The 19357-nt window shown below is 49.2% G+C and overlaps 1 protein-coding gene and 2 long non-coding RNA genes across 5 annotated transcripts; all 3 read right to left on the reverse strand.

The window, feature by feature from the left end:
* Nucleotides 1-1499: 1499 nt before the first annotated feature.
* On the reverse strand, nt 1500-3394 carry LOC141730502 (uncharacterized). Its single transcript, XR_012582035.1, has 3 exons — nt 2866-3394; nt 1721-2762; nt 1500-1623 (listed from the first exon to the last, which is right to left on the reverse strand). It is a non-coding gene; the product is annotated as an uncharacterized LOC141730502 (long non-coding RNA).
* Nucleotides 3395-4606: 1212 nt separating this feature from the next.
* On the reverse strand, nt 4607-5199 carry LOC141730503 (uncharacterized). Its single transcript, XR_012582036.1, has 2 exons — nt 5026-5199; nt 4607-4877 (listed from the first exon to the last, which is right to left on the reverse strand). It is a non-coding gene; the product is annotated as an uncharacterized LOC141730503 (long non-coding RNA).
* Nucleotides 5200-5370: 171 nt separating this feature from the next.
* Nucleotides 5371-15899, reverse strand: LOC141730397 (uncharacterized). Of its 3 annotated transcripts, none has more exons than XM_074547703.1 (3): nt 14780-15899; nt 13790-13890; nt 5371-5671 (listed from the first exon to the last, which is right to left on the reverse strand). In XM_074547703.1, exon 1 carries the CDS (start codon nt 15868-15870, stop codon nt 14944-14946), a length of 927 nt encoding a protein of 308 aa, XP_074403804.1. In that variant the 5' UTR covers nt 15871-15899; the 3' UTR covers nt 5371-5671; nt 13790-13890; nt 14780-14943. The 3 variants fall into 3 exon arrangements, with proteins under 3 accessions (XP_074403804.1, XP_074403803.1, XP_074403802.1); XM_074547702.1 differs by lacking the exon at nt 5371-5671 and adding an exon at nt 8554-8789; XM_074547701.1 differs by lacking the exon at nt 5371-5671 and having other exon boundaries at nt 13357-13890.
* Nucleotides 15900-19357: the final 3458 nt, after the last annotated feature.

A 19357-nucleotide genomic window follows, 5' to 3' on the forward strand; every position in this document is an offset into this window, starting at 1 on the left:
GTAATTCCCAAACCAGCACCCCGCTCTCACCCCTCTGTGGGACTTAGCCCTCTACTTATCTCTCAGACATCTCAGGATGCAGGCCCATGTCATGTACAAAAGATGGTGGCCTCTACATCTGGGAAGGTCCTGCTGGCACTGCTGTTCAACAATCTCCTGGTGTTTCTTAGCCAGCTATATTAAAGAAAACCAAATATCAATGCATGACCTCAGCAGCACGCTGGCCAAAACCCAACCATTCTGCTACTCACCATTGTCCCAAGAATGCCTGGTGCAAAAATAGGAACAGATGCTCAGAGTTGCAGCAGAGAGACTTGAGCAATAACAACTGCCTCTGTAAGCTACTCACTGCTCACCTTGCCTGCTGATATCCAGCTTTACTTCCTAAAAAGAAGAACAGCGCTGTAACAGAGTCACACTTTAAACTCCCCCTGCAGAGACAAACAGTGACTGACCTGCTCTGGGGAACCTCCTCACCCGGCATGGGTGGATGGATGGATTTTGCCATGGATTTTATCCTCTTCATCTGAAAGTCAGGACAAAAGTAAAAGGGCTGCAGGATGACTTCACAGCTCCAAACGTCTTGTGTCTATCTAGAAATATCATCTAGAGTCCAGTGACACCCCACAAACTGCAAGGCCCCAGGACTTGTCCCATTGCAGCTGGCCATGCGGCAGGGCAGAACAGCTCCGGCACCCATATGTGTGCAGACACCTGTGACACAGAACGTGACAAACAGGGGGACATCAAACACCACACATCATGCTTGTGGTGAGGGCCTCGAGGGAAGAAGGCAAAAGGGACCCCAAAGACACACTAGGGAACACGGCACACCGGAAACCACGACACAAACCAGAGCTGTTCTGCACTGCCCGCCTGAAAGCTGCCATCAAAAGTAGAGCCTCTCCCTTTAGCTGTCCTAAGAGGCCCTTGGACAAGTTTGCTTTTCCCTCCGCTAATTTTTAAATCTGTCCCAAGAACTCCCAACCTGCTACGCCCCCATCTCCAGGCCGTGGCTCCCAACTTATCTTTTGGATGATCGGTGATGGGAATCCACGTTGCACCTGAAATGAGTCTGCTTCAGAGAGCCTCGTGATGGCCTGTGAGCCTCTCGGTCAGCTACAATAAAGAAAACCAAAACCAAAGAATGAGTCCAGAGTTATGTGGGCCAAATCCCAGCCAGTCAGCTACTTGCCCTCTCCTGAGTGTGCCTGGCTCCCTCAGGCTCCAGCTTCATCCTGATTCCAAGGCTGTGGCCTTTATTAGGGCTGGCACCTGGGTTAGAGAAAGGCAAAGTTAAATGGCATTCCTGTGAGTGCACTGGATGACTCTGTGTGCTCTAAGACATGGGAATGCCTCTGCTAGAAGCCTTGTGGGGGGGGGGGCCTCAAATAAACAAATAAACACCCTTTCTCACCCTGCTGCCTGCAAACCCCCTCCCAAGAACTCCTAACTGGATACCTGCTCACCCTCCCTCTCCCACTCACAATCCTCAACTAACCTGAAGCCTCAATCTCAAACATCATCCTTGACACTGGGCAGATCCCTCCTGAGACACGATGAATCTGCTGCAAAAAGAGTTGTGCTTGACACAACCTGGAATCTCTGAAAGGCGTGCTCCTCCTAAAAACCATAAAAAACAAACCAAGAACAAAACCAGAAATTACAAAGGTGCTTTAACACCCCTAAACACAAAACCCAAAATTGTGAACCTACATACTCCCTGTATTCCATGCTGTTTTCTTCACAGTCTCTTCCAAGCCTCTGCTGCTTTAGATGCCCAGAAACACCTGCTGGAAACAAGCTGAGATGAGCTGAAAGAGCCTTTTCACTGAAATGAGAGGAGAACTCCTACCCCAGCACACCCCAGAGAGGGAATGAAGCCCCTCAGCCAAGGCTGGGGTTAATATACCCCCGATGGTGCCCGCCTCTCGTTCCCATGGCACCCAGGAAAAGGGAGGGGGCAAATCCTCCCAGGTGTAAAAGCCCTCAGAACAGCTGCAGCTGTTTGGCCTCTCAGACTCAGATTCAAGGGGAGTAAAGGGCTTGTTATAGAAGAAAACTCTTCACAAAAATAACAGTGCTTTCTTTTTTGCAACAGCTACTTGGAGCAGAAGAACAGAAAACTGGTAAGACATAAAACTTTGTGGTTAGGTAGCATAGCTGGATAAATTGGGTCATTTGCCGTTAACTTACATAATTATTCTGTATTTAACCAAAGCCATCTAATAAATTCACACCCAAAACTCCAGCAGCCCAGCTGGCCCTACCAAATCTGTATGTTTATACATACAGTAAACAATACCAAAATCCCAGTAATACCTATGAGAAGTCTATGAAAGAAACCTATTGAAATTAATCCTACCTGAAATACCATCCATTCCTACCTGAAAACCCATCCAGAAAGTTAGCTTCACTCAAAAAACAACTTACACAGAGTTAATAATACCAAGAAATAACACACCATATACCACCAATGAATATAATAGTGAAGGAAAAAAACCCCATATTTTAATTTTTTTTAAATTTAAACTAACTTCTTTTATCAGCTAGAACAAAAGATTTTGCCAGGACTGTAACAACAACTCCTTCTCCTTCTGAAATATCCCTTCTCCTTCCCAAATTCCTTACAACTTCTGAGTTTAAATCCAAGCCAAAAGCAAAATTCGTGCACTCGTGCGTTCGATGCTCCTGTCAGATTCTCTCTTTCCCTTCACATCTTCTTACACTTTCAGTCTTCACGCTGTCCTGCTGTGATGAGTCTGACAGAAGAACAGGCACATGTTAACAGAGCATTTCCCTCCCCAGAGCCGGTTTCCTCAGCGCATTTCACTCAATCCCAAGCCTGCAATGATGCACGCTCACCTGAAGCAGGGGGAGAAATCTGTAAAGGTCACTAAATACATAAAAGCGCATCCCCATTGTTCCATTACTCAGCAGCCCATCCGGCCAAGGTCAGAGCTCGCTGCCCACCGAGGACACGGCAACCAGCAGGGCCCTTTCTCCCACTCTCCAGCACGGACCTGCGAAGCCACAGAGGAGTTTACAGAGACCGGGAGCCGGCGGGACGGGACGGGCGCCCGGCCCGACCTTCCAAAGCTGCCGGCAGCGACGGCGGGGAGAGCCACGGCCCCGCTCCGCCTCCTCCGCCGCCTGCCCGGGGCCGCCCCGCCGGGATTGTCCGGCCCGCGGTCGCTCCCAGCGCCTGTAGCGTGGCGGGCGCGGGCCCGGGGGCTGCAGGCCTGTTCCGATGCCGCTCGCTCCCGCCCCTCGCCCTTCCGTCGCTCGGCAGCCGCGTCCTTCCGCCGCCCCCGGCACCCAGCGGCGAGAGGCAAGGCGCTGGCTCGGGGGGTGCAGTACCGCTCTGTGGCCACAGGGGGGGCAGACTTACCGGGGTGTGCTATTTTCCCGCCTTTTTGGCCGCCATTTTGAGAAGGTCAAGCGAGTCCGAGACACCCGCGACACGCCACCCCCAACATGGCGGCCTCTCGCCTGCCTGCCGGCGCACGGCTGCAGTACCGCGCTCTGCCCACAAGGTGGCAGCACTGCCGCCCGCCCCAGACGGGGGCGCAGCGCGCCTCGGGGCTGCGGGCAGCGACGGCGGCAAAAAAGAACAGGGGCGACCCCAGACAAAAACTGCTCTGAAATAAATGCCAAAAACCTGCCTCTTACCCGACCAGAACCAAACAAACCGCCTTGCTTTAAAATCCTATTAAAACCAATTTGATAGTCCTATTTTTCGTATTTATATTCACATGCATATTTATAGTGGACATTGATGTAGCATGTAATTTATAAAATATATTCTGTCTATTCCTACTGTTTATATTTATTTATATTTTGTGGTTTTAAAAATATCTTTCTATATTTGTTGTATATTTCTATGTTAAAAGCATGATAGAAATGTAATTTTAATTATTTAAAATAAAATTCCCATACTAACTAAACAAATACAAAAAAGCTCTATTCTTTTAAACTATATTGAAATATTTTTATATTTATAGCTTGCATGACTATATTCACATTTATATTTATAGTTTATATTTAAGCATTATATTAATCATGATATATAATGTGTCCTATTCAAATAATAAAAAGAAATTATTTTTTAAATTATGTACCATATCTACTGCTACAACTTATTTTATCTTATATTTTTAATTTTATATTAGCCTTTACCTATTTATGATCTGTTTCTATACTTAGATTTCTACCCTTATATTATTTGTATCTATCATTTTTGTACTAAAACCCCTGCTTTTGCCAAATAAAAAACAAAACCCCCCTTTATGTTAAACTGCTTTAAAAAACTGATATCAATATGGTGTAATATATAGCAAATGATAGATATGATAAAAATAAAATTGATATAAATTTATTTATATCTATTTCCTATAATACACTATAATAAGATATATGCAGTATTACTTGTATTATGGATCCTCTATGCAGATATTCATTTATGTTATTTTGTATTTTAAATAATTTAACAATTCTCTATATATTTGAAAGACATTTATATATTTATACTTTGGTTGCGATTTTTTCTGGGTGTTTTCCGGGTCTTTTCTTGCCCTTCTTGGAATTGTTTTTCTGGGTTTTCTCTGGGTTTTTCTTGCCCATCTTGGGGGTTTTTCCTGGGTCTCTTCATGCCCATCTTCGGGTTTTTTTTCTGGGTTTTTTCTTGCCCGTCTTCGGGTTCTTTTCTGGGTTTTTTTTCTTGCCCATCTTGTTGGGGTTTTTTTCTGGGTTTTTTCTTACCCATCTTCGTCTGTTTTACTGGGTTTTAAGCCAACATGGGTACATTCCATGTCAGTACATACAATATAACCCGGCTGAGGATTTTTTATTCTAACTTTAAAAATGAGTTGCAAAACCTGAAAAGCAAAAGTCATATACACAAGGTTAAATCCAGTCAGCATGTGCCCACCCATGCAGAGACGAGCAGACACAGACAGACACAGCCACGTGCTCTCACACACACTGACACACTCTTGCCACTTACACGCTCACTGCGGCCCTTACCTGAGACGCTGAAGAACGTGCTGTGACACATCTTCTGGCTGCTGCTCCTTGAAGTAAATGGCAGACCCTGGGGAAAGCAGCAGCCTCGGGGACCTGTGAGACAACAGGAAGGGTCAACGAGTGGCTATCTGACAGCTAGGACTTGTCCCCACTCTGGACCCATAAACTTTCTACCCAAAATCCCACAAAAGACAGATGAAGAGTAAAATTTCTGTAACTGTTCTACCTAACTGTGACTACGTGCCAGGGCAGGGCAGCTCTGATCATAAGTGGTACAATATAAGTACACACAATATAGGCTGAGGTAAACAGTGCAAGTGTAAACAGAGCGTAAGTACACACAATAGAAGGTGACACACTTACATACAGTATAAACCAACACAGGTACACACAATATAAACCAATATAGGTACATCCAATGTAAGTACATATAGTATAAACCAACATAGGTACATACAGTATAAGTACATACAGTATAAGCCAGCATAGGTACACACAATAGAGGTACATACAACATTAGCCAACATAGGCAGATACAATACAAGCCAGGACTTGAGATAACTCTCTGGAAGACGAATTCTTGAGCCCTGTACCCTTTGAGAAGATGGAACCTAAGGAACTGCTGCAGTCACCTGAGGAGGTGCATCTGAAAAAAAGTCAGGACAAAAGTCAAAGGGCTGCAGAATAACTTAAGTGCTCGGCTAAATTGGGCTGTAATCGGCTAAACTCGGCTATTGTCGGCTGCATTCGGCTGGATGCGCCTCTTCGGCGCGGCTCGGCTTTATTCGGCCGAACTCGGAGCCGCTCTGTGTGCTCGGCGCGGCTCGGCTCGCTTCGGCCGAACTCGGAGCCGCTCTGTGCGCTCGGCGCGGCTCGGCTTCATTCGGCCGAACTCGGAGCCGCTCTGTGCGCTCGGCGCGGCTCGGCTCGCTTCGGCCGAACTCGGAGCCGCTCTCCATGCGTTCGGCGCGCCTCGGCTCGGCTCGGCTCCCTGAGGGCGGGCAAGCGGCGCCGCCTCACGTTAAACGCGCCCGGCTCGGGGCTCTCCTGCTGCCGCGTCCCGCGGGCGGCCCGCCCATCGCACGGACACGACCGGGAGCGCGGGGCGGCACAGGGGCTCATTAGGCGGTGACCGCACTCGCGCTAATTAGCGCGCACGAGAGCAGCGGGCTCGGTTCGCCTGAGCTCGGCTCCGTTCAGGCAGCCTCGCAAGCCTGGCCTCGGTTCGCTCGAGGCCGTCAGGTTCGGCCGGTCCCGCCTTGCTTCGGCTGAGCTCGTTCCATTCGGCCGAAGGAGGCGCCGTTCGCTCGTGTTTTTACAAATATCTTTCTCTATAGATTGTATATTTCTATATTTAGATTTATACTTCTATAATACTTCTATTATTCCAAATAAAAACCCCGTCTCTAACCAAATAAATACAAAAAAACCCTTCTTTTAAACGAGATTGAAATATTTTTATACTTAGTATAATTATATTCCCATTTATATTTATTGTTTCTTTTGATGCAGTGTATTAATAATTATATATTTGTAAAATTCTAGAAATGTTTTTAAATTTTTATTTATATTATGTGTCATATCTACTGCTACAACTAATTTTTTCTTGTTTTTAAACTTTATATATGTGTTTATTTATGATATATTCCTATACTTAGATTTCTACATTTATATTGTTTGTATTTATAATTTTTATAATCAAAACCCTGCCTACTGACAAATAAAAAAACCCCGCTTTATTTAGCTATTTAAAAAAATATTTTCATGATTACAATTTTCATGTTTATATTTGTAATTTATTCTATATCACATGAGAACACACCTGCTCCTGAACCCCAGTGGGGCTTCCTCTCCTGGGGACCTTGGGGTGCCCCAATGGCATCAGAGCCCCGAGTCTTCACCCCCCTCTCCTCTATTTAGAAACTACACAGGAACTTTTTTCTGGAAACAAAGACATTACCTAAATCCTCTCCCCGTGTCCCAGACAGATAGATATTCAGTTATTAGTTGGCTGGGCAGCAGTTTCTTAAATAGAATGATAAACAAGATGTGAACATTTTAGCTACAAGCAAATAGGCAAATCTGAACAAGGTACCGATGGCCAGCCACTCAAGTAATTTTGAAGCAATTTTTTAAACAATAAAATACTGCTACCACAAAAATAAAGCAAAAAGCTAACTACTGGCTAAGAAAAAATTAACTTTTGACAACAACAACATTCCAACCACACAGGCTTTTTTCCCAATATCATACCTTATAACTACCTCTCTTGGGAATTCTCATCATGTATCCCAAAAGGAATAAATACCTTAGAGCGTCCTAAAGCAAAAAGTAGCACACATGAGCTCCTCACACTCCCGGCAGTGCACTGAGCTCCTCACACTCCAGCGCAGCGTGCACTGAGTCTGCAACAAATTCTGCTCAGTGAGGGTCTGCAAACAAAGGTTCAACTGATGAACTGAACTGATTTTATAGGGATGTTTTCTAAGCACAGAAGCACAAAAAAGAACGAACAGAAACAATTCTTAAATAAATCTGCAAGTTTTATTTAGCATATATGCGAGTGATTTCCACCCTGTGGCTTCTCACTTTGATTGGTCTGTAGGTTCAGGAAGATGACAATGCACACTCTGCCTTCCCTGAGCCCCCACGGCAGCTGAGCGCTGCTCCGTGTGCTCAGATCGTCAGGAGCTGGATTACACGTACCCGGACGGACTGCAACTGCTCTGCTGCAGATTCAGGAGACGACGGCAGAGAGGGGCTGGCCGAGGCGTCGTCCGAATTCCATTTCTGTGTGACGAGAAGCGGTTTGTTCCCAACAGCTGCAACATCCCCGGCTCGCTTCCGTGGTGAGCACCGATGGCACACAAATGGCAGCCCAAGGAAATCGTGTTCTGGGCTCTAAGTGGCTGGGACAGCGTCTGATGTTTTGTTTTGTATCTGTATGACGATTAGTACGACAGGGCTCTGAGGGATGACATGGCAACACAGAATTAAAAACTCCTCGATAGAATTACATCGACTTCTAGGAAAAGACAAAAGCCTATCACCCTTCTGAAATCTACTTTTAATCCAAAGCACACGGATTGTCACTATGCTGCACCTTCCAGCTTTTCAAAGCAGCTTACTTCTGAAGACCAGGAAACATTGATTTCTACAGAAACAATGGGCAACCCCCAGGTTAATTTAAGCACTACCCTTTAATAGGGGATCTGCCAGCGTGCCAGTCCAGCTTCAAGTGCACTTTATTTCAGTCTCACATCCCCACAAAATTCTTCTCACATCTTCCAACCCTGAAATCGTATTTTTCCCTAAAGCTTCTCATCGTTAGCAATTTCAAAGTAACATGGTATTTTTACACCATTCCAAAATGTCATGCTGGACTGTACTAGAGAGTAATCTGCAAATATAAGCTTAGCAAAGTTTGAATTGACTTGTCCAGAGAAAAAACCTACAAGTGAACACCTACACCTGCCTACAAAGAGCTAACAAGCCCCTGGCAGCTACCAGCATCAAAGCACAGTGGATGTTTCTAACAGAGGGTAAGGATAACAATACCATCTTTTGTTCTCTCCAGCTTGTTTTCCCTGCAGTCATATTTGCTTCTTATGATTTTTTAGGGATATCAGGTATCGGTTGTGCAGGGTTCTGCACTGCGGAGGGATCTCTCGGTGATGCAGCCGTGCCCAGCTCCTCAAGTTCCGGCAGAGGGAGAGACGCGGAAGGATGCATGCAAGGTGCTGCAGTTTTTGCCCACTGTGGTGCTGTGTATAGAGCCGGTGGTGGAGGAAGCGGCATGACCCTGACCCTAACCCTAACCCTGACCCTAACCCTAGCCCTTACCCCGCCCCCAACCTCACCCGAGGGCTCAACCCCACCCCGGGCCCCACCCCGAGGCCTGAACCCCACCCCGAGCCCCACCACGAGGCCTCAACCCCACCCCGAACCCCAATTAATCTTAAAATGAACCGTAACCCTTATAATTACCCCTTAAAATTAACCCTAATTTTTAAAATTACCGATTAAAACAAAGCCTTATCCAAGATGGCGGCTCTCTTCTTCCAGCTCCAGCTCTGTGTTGCTCCAGCTTCACATGGCAGCATCTTGCTCTTGGCCCCAGCTCGGCAACAATTCAGCTCCCGCACGAGCCTCTGGAAGCCCACCCCACCGTCCATATCCTAACCCTGCAGTGATTTTAGCTCCCACCGAGCAGTCCCCAGTCACTTTGCCCACCCCTGCATTAGTTCTCCTGGATGCCCAGAGCCCCGTTCACAGGTCTAGTGCCTTTGCCATTTGCATTCAAAGTGCCAGCCCAGCAGTCCACTTCTCAGCCCCACAGAGATTTCAGCTGCGCCCCAAGAGGTGCCATCACCGGCGCAGGCAATATCCTAGCATCGACAGGGTTTTCAGGCGCAAGCTTGCAGCCCCCTTCTCCCACTCCACACCTGCTGTTCTACAATCGGTCACAATACCCAGCCCCTGCATCCATGTCACAGGCCTACAGTGATCTCGGCGCAAGAACAATACAGTGTCAGTACAGGCATTAGATTGCTATGATGTGTTAAGCTGCAATTCCAGTCCCACAATGATGACAAGTGCAGGCCCAGTGATTTCAGCTCTTTCACCTCTTCGCCCACAAGCTTTATTTTACGGTCTCTGTGCCGGCCCTACAGTTCCTATGTTGTGTGCAGCCCCGATCCCAGACCCACAATGATGACAAGACCAGGCCCAGTGATTTCAGCTCTTTCACCTCTTCACCCACAAGCTTTATTTTACTGCCAGCTCTCTTCTTCCAGCTCCAGCTCTGTGTTGCTCCAGCTTCACATGGCAGCATCTTGCTCTTGGCCCCAGCTCGGCAACAATTCAGCTCCCGCACGAGCCTCTGGAAGCCCACCCCACCGTCCATATCCTAGCCCTGCAGTGATTTTAGCTCCCACCGAGCAGTCCCCAGTCACTCTGCCCACCCCTGCATTAGTTCTCCTGGATGCCCAGAGCCCCGTTCACAGATCTAGTGCCTTTGCCATTTTCAAAGTGCCAGCCCAGCAGTCCATTTCCAAGACCCACAGAGATTTCAGCTGCACCCCAAGAGGTGCCATCACCGGCACAGGCAATATCCTAGCATCGACGGGGTTTTCAGGCGCAAGCTTGCAGCCCCCTTCTCCCACTCCACACATCCTGTTCTACTACCGGTCGCAATACCCAGCCCCTGCATCCGAGTAACAGGACTACAGTGATCTCGGCGCAAGAACAATACAGTGTCAGAACGGCCTTATATTGCTATGATGTGTTAAGCTGCAATTCCAGTCCCACAATGATGACAAGACCAGGCCCAGTGATTTCAGCTCTTTCACCTCTTCGCCCACAAGCTTTATTTTACGGTCTCTGTGCCAGCCCTACAGTTCCTATGTTGTGTGCAGCCCCGATCCCAGACCCACAATGATGACAAGACCAGGCCCAGTGATTTCAGCTCTTTCACCTCTTCGCCCACAAGCTTTATTTTACGGTCTCTGTGCCGGCCCTACAGTTCCTATGTTGTGTGCAGCCCCGATCCCAGACCCACAATGATGACAAGACCAGGCCCAGTGATTTCAGCTCTTTCACCTCTTCACCCACAAGCTTTATTTTACTGCCAGCTCTCTTCTTCCAGCTCCAGCTCTGTGTTGCTCCAGCTTCAAATGGCAGCATCTTGCTCTTGGCCCCAGCTCGGCAACAATTCAGCTCCCGCACGAGCCTCTGGAAGCCCACCCCACCGTCCATATCCTAGCCCTGCAGTGATTTTAGCTCCCACCGAGCAGTCCCCAGTCACTTTGCCCACTCCTGCATTAGTTCTCCTGGATGCCCAGAGCCCCGTTCACAGATCTAGTGCCTTTGCCATTTTCATTCAAAGTGCCAGCCCAGCAGTCCATTTCCAAGACCCACAGAGATTTCAGCTGCGCCCCAAGAGGTGCCATCACCGGCGCAGGCAATATCCTAGCATCGACGGGGTTTTCAGGCGCAAGCTTGCAGCCCCCTTTTCCCACTCCACACATCCTGTTCTACTACCGGTCGCAATACCCAGCCCCTGCATCCGAGTAACAGGACTACAGTGATCTCGGCGCAAGAACAATACAGTGTCAGTACAGGCGTTAGATTGCTATGATGTGTTAAGCTGCAATTCCAGTCCCACAATGATGACAAGTGCAGGCCCAGTGATTTCAGCTCTTTCACCTCTTCGCCCACAAGCTTTATTTTATGGTCTCTGTGCCAGCACCTACAGTTCCTATGTTGTGTGCAGCCCCGATCCCAGACCCACAATGATGACAAGACCAGGCCCAGTGATTTCAGCTCTTTCACCTCTTCGCCCACAAGCTTTATTTTACGGTCTCTGTGCCAGCCCTACAGTTCCTATGTTGTGTGCAGCCCCGATCCCAGACCCACAATGATGACAAGACCAGGCCCAGTGATTTCAGCTCTTTCACCTCTTCGCCCACAAGCTTTATTTTACGGTCTCTGTGCCGGCCCTACAGTTCCTATGTTGTGTGCAGCCCCGATCCCAGACCCACAATGATGACAAGACCAGGCCCAGTGATTTCAGCTCTTTCACCTCTTCACCCACAAGCTTTATTTTACTGCCAGCTCTCTTCTTCCAGCTCCAGCTCTGTGTTGCTCCAGCTTCAAATGGCAGCATCTTGCTCTTGGCCCCAGCTCGGCAACAATTCAGCTCCCGCACGAGCCTCTGGAAGCCCACCCCACCGTCCATATCCTAGCCCTGCAGTGAATTTAGCTCCCACCGAGCAGTCCCCAGTCACTTTGCCCACCCCTGCATTAGTTCTCCTGGATGCCCAGAGCCGCGTTCACAGATCTAGTGCCTTTGCCATTTTCATTCAAAGTGCCAGCCCAGCAGACCACTTCTCAGCCCCACAGCGATTTCAGCTGCGCCCCAAGAGGTGCCATCACCGGCGCAGGCAATATCCTAGCATCGACAGGGTTTTCAGGCGCAAGCTTGCAGCCCCCTTCTCCCACTCCACACCTGCTGTTCTACTATCGGTCACAATACCCAGCCCCTGCATCCATGTCACAGGCCTACAGTGATCTCGGCGCAAGAACAATACAGTGTCAGTACAGGCATTAGATTGCTATGATGTGTTAAGCTGCAATTCCAGTCCCACAATGATGACAAGTGCAGGCCCAGTGATTTCAGCTCTTTCACCTCTTCCCCCACAAGCTTTATTTTACTGCCAGCTCTCTTCTTCCAGCTCCAGCTCTGTGTTGCTCCAGCTTCACATGGCAGCATCTTGCTCTTGGCCCCAGCTCGGCAACAATTCAGGTCCCGCACGAGCCTCTGTAAGCCCACCCCACCGTCCATATCCTAGCCCTGCAGTGATTTTAGCTCCCACCGAGCAGTCCCCAGTCACTCTGCCCACCCCTGCATTAGTTCTCCTGGATGCCCAGAGCCCCGTTCACAGATCTAGTGCCTTTGCCATTTTCATTCAAAGTGCCAGCCCAGCAGTCCATTTCCAAGACCCACAGAGATTTCAGCTGCGCCCCAAGAGGTGCCATCACCGGCGCAGGCAATATCCTAGCATCGACGGGGTTTTCAGGCGCAAGCTTGCAGCCCCCTTTTCCCACTCCACACATCCTGTTCTACTACCGGTCGCAATACCCAGCCCCTGCATCCGAGTAACAGGACTACAGTGATCTCGGCGCAAGAACAATACAGTGTCAGTACAGGCGTTAGATTGCTATGATGTGTTAAGCTGCAATTCCAGTCCCACAATGATGACAAGACCAGGCCCAGTGATTTCAGCTCTTTCACCTCTTCGCCCACAAGCTTTATTTTACGGTCTCTGTGCCAGCCCTACAGTTCCTATGTTGTGTGCAGCCCCGATCCCAGACCCACAATGATGACAAGAACAGGCCCAGTGATTTCAGCTCTTTCACCTCTTCACCCACAAGCTTTATTTTACTGCCAGCTCTCTTCTTCCAGCTCCAGCTCTGTGTTGCTCCAGCTTCAAATGGCAGCATCTTGCTCTTGGCCCCAGCTCGGCAACAATTCAGCTCCCGCACGAGCCTCTGGAAGCCCACCCCACCGTCCATATCCTAGCCCTGCAGTGATTTTAGCTCCCACCGAGCAGTCCCCAGTCACTTTGCCCACCCCTGCATTAGTTCTCCTGGATGCCCAGAGCCCCGTTCACAGATCTAGTGCCTTTGCCATTTTCATTCAAAGTGCCAGCCCAGCAGTCCACTTCTCAGCCCCACAGAGATTTCAGCTGCGCCCCAAGAGGTGCCATCACCGGCGCAGGCAATATCCTAGCATCGACGGGGTTTTCAGGCGCAAGCTTGCAGCCCCCTTTTCCCACTCCATACCTGCTGTTCTACTATCGGTCGCAATACCCAGCCCCTGCATCCGAGTAACAGGACTACAGTGATCTCGGCGCAAGAACAATACCGCGTCAGTACCAGCCTTATATTGCTATGATGTGTTAAGCTGCAATTCCAGTCCCACAATGATGACGAGACCAGGCCCAGTGATTTCAGCTCTTTCAGCTCTCCACCCACAAGCTTTATTTTACTGCCAGCTCTTCTCTTGCACTTCCTGCTCAACATCTTCACGGTAGTGCCTCACAATACTACTTCTGCTTCTCAGGACGGGATCTTTGTTTTAGCTCTAGTTCTTCAGCTCAGATCACAGTCCTTAGAGCAATTTCAATTCCAACCACGCAGGTCACCTCCCCGCTCCACAATCCCTATCCCAGCCCCACAGGGGTTTTACCCCAAACCCTACCATATTTCTGTCTCCTCCAGCTCTGCTGCCTCAGCTCCAGTTCCTCAGCTTCCTACTGGCTGCAGCTAAAAGCCGCTCATGCTTCTCACTGCACCTTGGGGCTGTTGATAAGGCCACAAATCAGTTACTGCCATCGTTTCAATATTTCTAGAAGCTGTCGCATCCACCCACCCACCTCAGTGGCATCCCAACTCTGGGGACACTGGAGGCCTGAAGCTCAACATCCACCTTCCCCCTCACCGTGGCTCTCAGGCCAGCACCTGCACAAAGGCCCCCTCACCTCCCCTCAGGCAGCTCCAGGGGCTGGGAATAGCCACTGAACTACTGCTCCCCCATCCCAAAGTGCACCCTTGGGCTGGTTCTTGGGCCCTAGAACCCTCTGAGCCCCCACACACTCAGCCCCTCGTTGGCACCACAGGGCAGGGGCTGGGAACCCCCAGGCATAACCTGCAGGCCCTGTACTGCAGCTCCATGCCTTCCTCCCAAGGCATTTATCTAGCCCCAGCACTTCCACTACTCCACATTGTTTTGGGCCTAACTCATGCCAAAGTCATTATTCCACACCCTGGGGTTTTATGTGCCCACTGCTCTCACAACTGGTGTTCCAGCTCCAGTCCCACAACCCTTACCAAATTAACATGAGATATCTAGTAAAGAAAACAAATCAAACCAAAAAGATGTAATAAAACGAGCAATAATAAAACAACACAATAAAGAAAACAAAGTTACAAGTAAAACCAAACTAAAGTAATAAAAATGCAAAAAGCAACCTTTATTCCTCGTATTCTGAACATTTCTTTAAATCCAGAAACCGCGAAACGGCTACTTCCCAGCCCCCAGTGACAGCAGGCGGGCCTGCCCCCCCCCCCCTCCCGCGCCACTCCAGACCCCACACCAGCCGCCGGCTACCCGAGCCACGCAGGGCGCGGCAGAAAGAACTGGACACGGCCGGCCCCCAGATACTACCGCAGGCGTCGCGTCCGTGCTCACCGGCGCTCCCCGGATCAGCTGCCGCGGGGGTCCCGTCCTGGCGCAGCGCCGCTCCTCAGATCGCGCATCCGCAGCTCCCGTCGCTCCCAGCTTCACCGCCGAACTGACGCCATTGCCGCCCCAACGCACGCTATTTATGCCCCACGGGCGGACCAGCCAGCCAATCACAACCCGAGGCAGCGCCTGCCGGCTCCACCAATCCCAGCCCGCCCATTCCCGCCGCGCTCGGCTCCGTGACTCCCCGCGGTCCCCTCAAGTGCTGCGCCCGCCGCCGCCATTGCAGTGGCCGCGTCAGCCTGCTCCCCGCCGCCTGCCCGTTTCCCTGGACCAGAACCTGATCCCGACCAGGACCTGAACTGGAAGCTCCCGGCCGCCCTTCCCGTCCGCAACAGCGCCTGCCGAGGCAGCGAGGACACTGCTCCGCCGGCTCCCAAAGCGGCGGTGGCGGGAGCGGGGCCAGTCTGAGGGGTCGAGCCGCCACTGAGCGGGCTGAGATTGGCGGGACCGCTTCCGGATTGACAGGGCGGCTGTGATTGGACAGGGCGGACGGAGAAAGGCGGGCCGTGATTGGCAGGTTTGGGAGCCGTCAGGCTGCAGCCCCTGGGAGCGTGGGGCGGAGCTCGGGCTGCCCGAAGGGCTCGCAGGCGCCGGGGGTCCCGCTCGCGAAACCCCCGTCCCCTTCTCCGGCCCTCTCTCGTGCCCAGGTCCCGGGGAAAAGACCCCCGCAGAGCCCCTACCGGAGCGCTCCCTTGGGCACTCGGGGCAGGGGGCGGAGAGGAGTGTAGCCCGGGAGGGGTTCCGAGTCGTCTTTGCGACAGCAGGGCGGACCAGGGAGCGGCGGCGATTTGGTGAGGAGAGGGCTCGGGAGCGGGGAGGGCGTGCAGCGCCCGCTGCGGGCTCTGGGTGCCTCTTGTACCGCAGTGCTTCCGCTTCTGCGGGGACTTGGCCTGCCCCGACTGGCCGAGATCAGCACCCTGGCCAAAGTTAAGTGCCCGCGTCCCCCTGCCCGCCCTCTGCCTGCTGCGGGCCCGCTGCTCACCCTCGTCGTCGGATGTTATAGATGATAAAACAATATTGACTTTCACATTCATAAATAGCTTTTTGCATTACAAGTATTTTGATATGGTAAAACTTATACTTACTTTTAACTGCTTTGTATAGTAATATGCCAGTTTATGTATGCACTGTATATTTCATATGAATAGTAGCGTGATAAATATATCGTAGGCTTTAGCAAAATGTTAAAATAGAAACTAAAATACTTCTATGTAACTAACTCAGAAAACGGTGTAAAGCAATTATTCTGTTTCTTATAACTGCAGACTGCCCCTACCAAGTGATAAGATAATAGTGACAAAAAGAGCTTAAGCATCCAGGAACCATCTTTCGACTCTTATCGGTGTTATCAGGGAGTGTGAAGCAACAGGATAAAACTACAGGAAGAAATAAAATATGTAGACCTAATTTACAGAACGTTCTGCAGACAAGTCAGAGGTTAAAACCAAACAAGAGAGTTCCTGGAACATCAAAAAGTCAAAGGAATGTTTGAATAATGTGTAAGTTAATGAATATGCGTGTAACCTCAGCAATGTAACAGTATATAATGAACATGATTTTAAGCTACCTCTGTGCTCTTTGGCTGTGTGCTAAAAGCATCCCAGTGCTGGACTATTTTGTCCTTTTACCCTTTATTAAACTTGTAAAAATTTTAAAGAGTGAACTCTGTTTATCACATCAGTGAAGCTTAAGCTGATCTGCATCCAGGTGTTTTGGGACCTGCTGGAGGAGGCCATCGAGGTAAGTGTGGGGCTACAGCAGTGGAGGCCAAGTAGTTCAACACCACAATAGCATAATCAGCATCATTAATTAATTCTGTGTTCTTCACACAAGCCTCAGAATTAAGAACACTACCAGCCTCTACTAGCATTAATAATATGCATAGTAAGTGTTATTAGTATTAATATTTGGTTAAGAATTGTTAGTGTTAACACTGGTAGTAAGTATGTTAGCTGGTATTTACTGTGAAGCTCTGCTCTCCCACAGTATGACAAGATCCTGAAGCTGTCCTCGGGTGCAAAGTTAGGTGAGCACTGCTGTCCTTACCACGATCCCCCGATGGAGCCATGCTCCAGAGACGGGAAGCAATGAATCTGCAGATGCCTTCCCAAGGTGACAGAGCTCGCCCTCCCTCCCATCTGCAGTCAGGGGATGTGAAGGCAACCATTGCTGTCCTCGGCTTCATCATCTCCAGTGCAGCCAAGCACGGTATAGACAATGAGTCTCTGTCAAGTGAGCTGCAGCAGCTGGGACTGCCCAAAGGCAGGGGAGGCCCTCAGGGTGGCTCCATGAGCCAGACCTGCTGGGATGTTGCTGACAGTTCCCAGCCCTGCCTTCTTCACAGCCAGATAGAGGGCAGGCTGCCTGCTGTGCTGTCCTCCATCACCTCCCTTCTGTACCATCAGTTCCTGGGGGCTCCTCAGGTGCTTTGGTGAGGTTTGGCAGCTGCAGGTCTGGTGTGAGCAGAGGGATTCTTCTCTTGTCTCCCCTCATAAGCAAAGCATGCCAGCCAGCTGTGCTGTTTTACATGTGACTGACCCACAAAATTGCAGGAGACTGAGGACTTGTAACAGGCGCAGGACAGGTTCAAAAGGAACTTGGGACAAAACCTCTGTCAGTTCAAAGGGACAGCAGAGCTCACATCTGCTCACAATAATCCTCTGGAGAGTGGAGCAGTGTTTGTATGGAAAGATTACTGGGGGTAAAATCAGAGGAAACTAAGTTACATTTGTGTCCTAACAGGAGTTATAATGGGACAGAAATTTTAGGGTAAAATACAGGTGCTGTTCCCAGGATGGAACTGGGTTGGCATGCTCCACAATGATTCCCCAGAGGACCATAAGCACCTGCTAAGGAGGGGTGCAGTGGAATGGAGATACCAAGACCAGACTCTGCCAAAATCCCTGGCAGGAACTTAATGGTACTTTGAAGCTGATTAACTGCATAGCAGCTGTGAGAGAGGTGTCTTGCTGCTAAGCCAGCAAATGGCAAAATCGCTTTCCTCAGATGAATGTTGTTCATTATAGCCTAATTGTAATATTAATGCACACCTCCATCCCAAAGTTAACTGCCTCCAAATTACAACCTCTCATTGGACATGAGGTCTATACATTTTTGGCTCTATCTTTGAAAGTGAAGTGAGAGGATTCTACACCAATCAGTAGCAAATATATGCATGAGTAGAGTCACTCAAGCTTCACCTAAATATAAAGAAATACTATAAAAGTAAGCCAAGAATGGAGAAAAAGTTAGTGAAAGCTCTATCATAACAGCTGGGACCAGTCAATGGGCTGTCTTCTCCCCTATAGGAATGCCTGTTGGGTTAGAAATGCACTCTGCCTGCTGAATATTTTTATTGGGAACTACAGCTTGTCTGGATAGTGCTTTGAATAAGCTTTTGCAGTCAAATACTATCACTGACAGATACCATCACCAAGAATCCCCGAACCTTAACCTGTCACAATTTTATGTTTATAAAGAGTATAGTTCCATAAACTGTTCCATAAAATTCCAAAGTGGGACTCCATGGATGCTAGCAATTGCCAGCAGCAGGCAACATATTCAAATAAGAAGTCCTACTGAGGGGTCATAAAGTGGGAAGACCTGCTGAGGGGTCTTCATTATGCTCTTGGCCTATTTCCGTCAATGTCAGTCAGACTTCCCTCCAGGAACTGCTCAGCGAAGGGTCCCTGTAAGAGGATGCCGACAGACTGGTCAGGCACAAGGGTCTCAGCGTTTCTGGGGCACTGACAGCTGGGCAGCTTGTTCTTCCTGGGGTTTCTTGAGCAGCGAAAGTGCTCCATAAGCGCTTCTCAAGTAATAGCCTCCTGTGAGGGACAGCAAGGAAAGAATTTCTCAGAATGGTCCCAGTCACAAGTACAGGCAGTTTTCTTTGATATACCTAAATATGCACAGGGAAGCACCCAGCCACACACATAGATATGAGTCCCTGTTGCCAAAATATTTACACATAAAAGTAAAACAGCTCGCTGGCTTGCAAAACACTGGAGGGTGTGTTCAGAGAGATGCAGTGGTTGCATGTCCTCCATATTACACAGCAGTGCCCATGGCTGGTTCCTCTCATGCTGAGGAAAGCTGATTCCTTAAATGACTCCTGAGTGCTTACTCCTCCACTCTTGGAACACCAGCTTTATTCTAAACAATTTCCAAACACTGTTTTGGTTTCTTCCTAAGCTTTGGAGGAGAATGAAATAAACATGGCTGTTCAAACAAAGTAAGACAGTCTACCAGTGTTCATAAACTGCAACCACCCTCAGTGGCAATAAAGCAACAACTGAGTGTGAGATTTGTACTCTGGAATCATCCCAAAGAATTGCCTTTGTTTTTAAAACGACAACCGATCTGTCACCTTCTTAGCATTCTCCATAACATCCAACTAGTTCAGGAGATGGTGTGTACAGTCGTGCATACTCCACCTTTATTACAGGGGTAGAGAACAAATTAAAGCAGAGTTGCCAACATACAAAAGAAGCTGCAGGGTCTCAAGAGTCTCAACGGGAG

This window comes from Zonotrichia albicollis, chromosome 10 (assembly GCF_047830755.1).
Source record: "Zonotrichia albicollis isolate bZonAlb1 chromosome 10, bZonAlb1.hap1, whole genome shotgun sequence".
Lineage (NCBI taxonomy): Eukaryota > Metazoa > Chordata > Aves > Passeriformes > Passerellidae > Zonotrichia > Zonotrichia albicollis.

Coding starts and splice junctions, on each gene's coding strand:
- LOC141730397 (XM_074547703.1), bottom strand. CDS start 15,870: ATGAATGTGAAAGTCAATATTGTTTTATCATCTATAACATCCGACGAC.